This window comes from Fukomys damarensis, unplaced genomic scaffold (genome assembly GCF_012274545.1).
Source record: "Fukomys damarensis isolate Sample0158 unplaced genomic scaffold, DMR_v1.0_HiC HiC_scaffold_36, whole genome shotgun sequence".
In the NCBI taxonomy this organism is placed as follows: domain Eukaryota; kingdom Metazoa; phylum Chordata; class Mammalia; order Rodentia; family Bathyergidae; genus Fukomys; species Fukomys damarensis.
Genome location: NW_022900948.1, coordinates 47,899,679 through 47,901,852, shown reverse-complemented (window position 1 = coordinate 47,901,852; position 2,174 = coordinate 47,899,679). Strand labels below are relative to the sequence as shown.

Genomic DNA, 2,174 nt, shown 5'->3' with positions numbered 1-2,174 from the left:
TATTTTGAAATCGTCCCACACCCCCAGTACTGTGGAAACCGTGCGGCTCACTGTGCCAGGTCCACAGCCTCCCGGGCCACCTCTGCTCACTCCAGAGAGTGCCGCCAGGACCCGGTCTGCCTCTCTGGGCAGGAGCGGGACCCGGCAGCCTGCGAGGCGCTGCGGAGGGAGCCGCTGTCCAGACGGACCTCAGCCGGTCCACTTCGCTTTCCCCTGACGATGTCCATGTGTCATTAGTGCAATTAGGGGAGGGTGTGGGCAGAGCACTTGCCCTGGGGCACGGGCTGGTGGGAGGGCCACTGGGACAATTGAATTCCCCACCAGACTAACACAATTACCAGGCAGACTGCACCCAGCCCCTCCTGGGGGCCGGGGCATAAATGGCCTGGTGGAGCCATCACGCTCAGCCCGGCCATGCACGACCCCAGCCGCCAGCATCGTGCGCCCGGCTTCCCCAGCCCCAGCGTGCGCGAGGCAGCTTCCATGTACGGCACTGCAGTGGCCGTCTTCCTGGTCATCCTGGTGGCCGCCCTGCAGGGCTCGGTGCCCCCCGAGAACCCCTTCCCCTACCGCATCTTCCTGGACCCCCAGGGTACGCTGGAGCTCTCCTGGAACGTCAGTTACGTCCAGGAGGCCGTGTACTTCCAGCTCTTCGTGCGTGGGCTCAAGGCAGGGTTGCTGTTCGGGATGTCGGACCGTGGCGAGTTGGAGAATGCTGACCTCGTTGTGCTGTGGACCAACGGCAACAGCGCCTACTTTGCCGTGAGTCTCTCCCTCCACCCAGGGCCCCACCTCGCCCACCTGGCACCCCTCTGGCCTTCCTCCTGAGCTCTCCCTCCACCACCCAGCCAACTCTCAGCGCCTGAGTGTACGTCGATCTCAGCCAGGATGTGACCCGCTGTGGGAACCTCAGGGACAAAACAGGAAACAGTGCTTCCTAGACACACACATACAGACACACACAGACACACACACGGCCCCGAACCAGGCGGGACAAACCCACTGAGGTCAGGACCTTGGCTCCTTCCTTCTAAATGAACCTCCACTCTTACCTTTGGGAGTGCAGAAGGGGGAGTCTCCCTTTAAATTGGTGCAGCCTTTGGGGTCCCCGCAAGCAGCAGGGATCAAACAAAAGGGAGAGCCCAAGCCTGGGTCACAGCTCTCCTTTCCCTGCAGAGAAGACAGGTCACTAGGGCCTCCCTGCACACAAACCCAGCCCCAAGATGGACCTTCTCCCGCTCTGGCCTCAGTGGCCCCACTGGAAGTGGGAGACTCGCTCCCTCCACCACTGGGGCTGTTGCTGCGTTCAATCCACACCATCGCCAGGCAGGACAGGGCGGAGCTGGGCCGTGCTGTGGCTCCAGGGTCACAGCTGGGTCTGCGGCTCGACTGTCTGGTGCTTAGGGCTTGGATCCCTGCGGTGAATCGGGAGCCTCTCCCTGCCAGAGCTTTCCTGGTGGCAAAGGAAGGGAGCCAGGGTGACACCACCTCTCCGTTCTCACAAGTTTAAATCGTGCAACAAATTCCTGGGAACACAAGTGTCAGACCCGGGGCTGCTCCTCTGGCGTCTGTGCAGCTAATGCCGTCTCCCTTTCCCACTGCAGCACCCAGCTGACTCCGTGCTGCTTTTGAATCCGTCTGTCGCAGATCAGCGGGGGCCCGGCGGGCTCTCACCGTGCCGCTGTCCTCTGGGAAAGTGTGCGGTCCTTCGTAGGGTTCTTTTTTCTCAAGGAAACGAAGACATGTTGTAGCCTCAGATATAGGATTAAAAGCATAGCCAGAGAACCATACGGCAGGGCAGGGTAGTCCTGGCCCCCGAGGGCTGAGGAGGCTCTGGGGCTGAACCCCACAGAGCTGCAGACTCCGGATTGGAGCCTCTTGGGCTTGAGCACTAGAACCCCAGCAGGGAGAGGACAGCGGGCTCAGGCATCCGGCTCTGCGAACCATCCTGGGAAAATCCAGCCTCTGGCCCCCCGAGACTCAGTTGACCCATCCCAGGCAAGGCTGGGGTCCAGGCGAGGTGACTGGGGAGCGGCTTGTTGTCACCACCATGAGTGCTCACCTTGGTTTCTCTCTCGCTGCCTCCTCCTTCCTCCAGTGCCCCCCATCCTCATCCCCCCGTAGGTACCGACTCCTCCACCCTCTCCCCTTCCATCCTCCCTTCCTCCTCATCC

General features: G+C 61.9%; 1 protein-coding gene across 1 annotated transcript in view; it reads left to right on the top strand.

The window, feature by feature from the left end:
* The first annotated feature begins 329 nt into the window (after nt 1–329).
* The window catches only part of Dbh (dopamine beta-hydroxylase), a 12,866-nt gene continuing 11,021 nt past the window's right edge, over nt 330–2,174 (top strand). Inside the window, exon 1 of the mRNA XM_010608921.2 lies at nt 330–762. Coding sequence (XP_010607223.1) covers nt 415–762 — 348 coding nt within the window. The 5' untranslated portion in view covers nt 330–414. The remainder of the gene's footprint in view (nt 763–2,174) is intronic.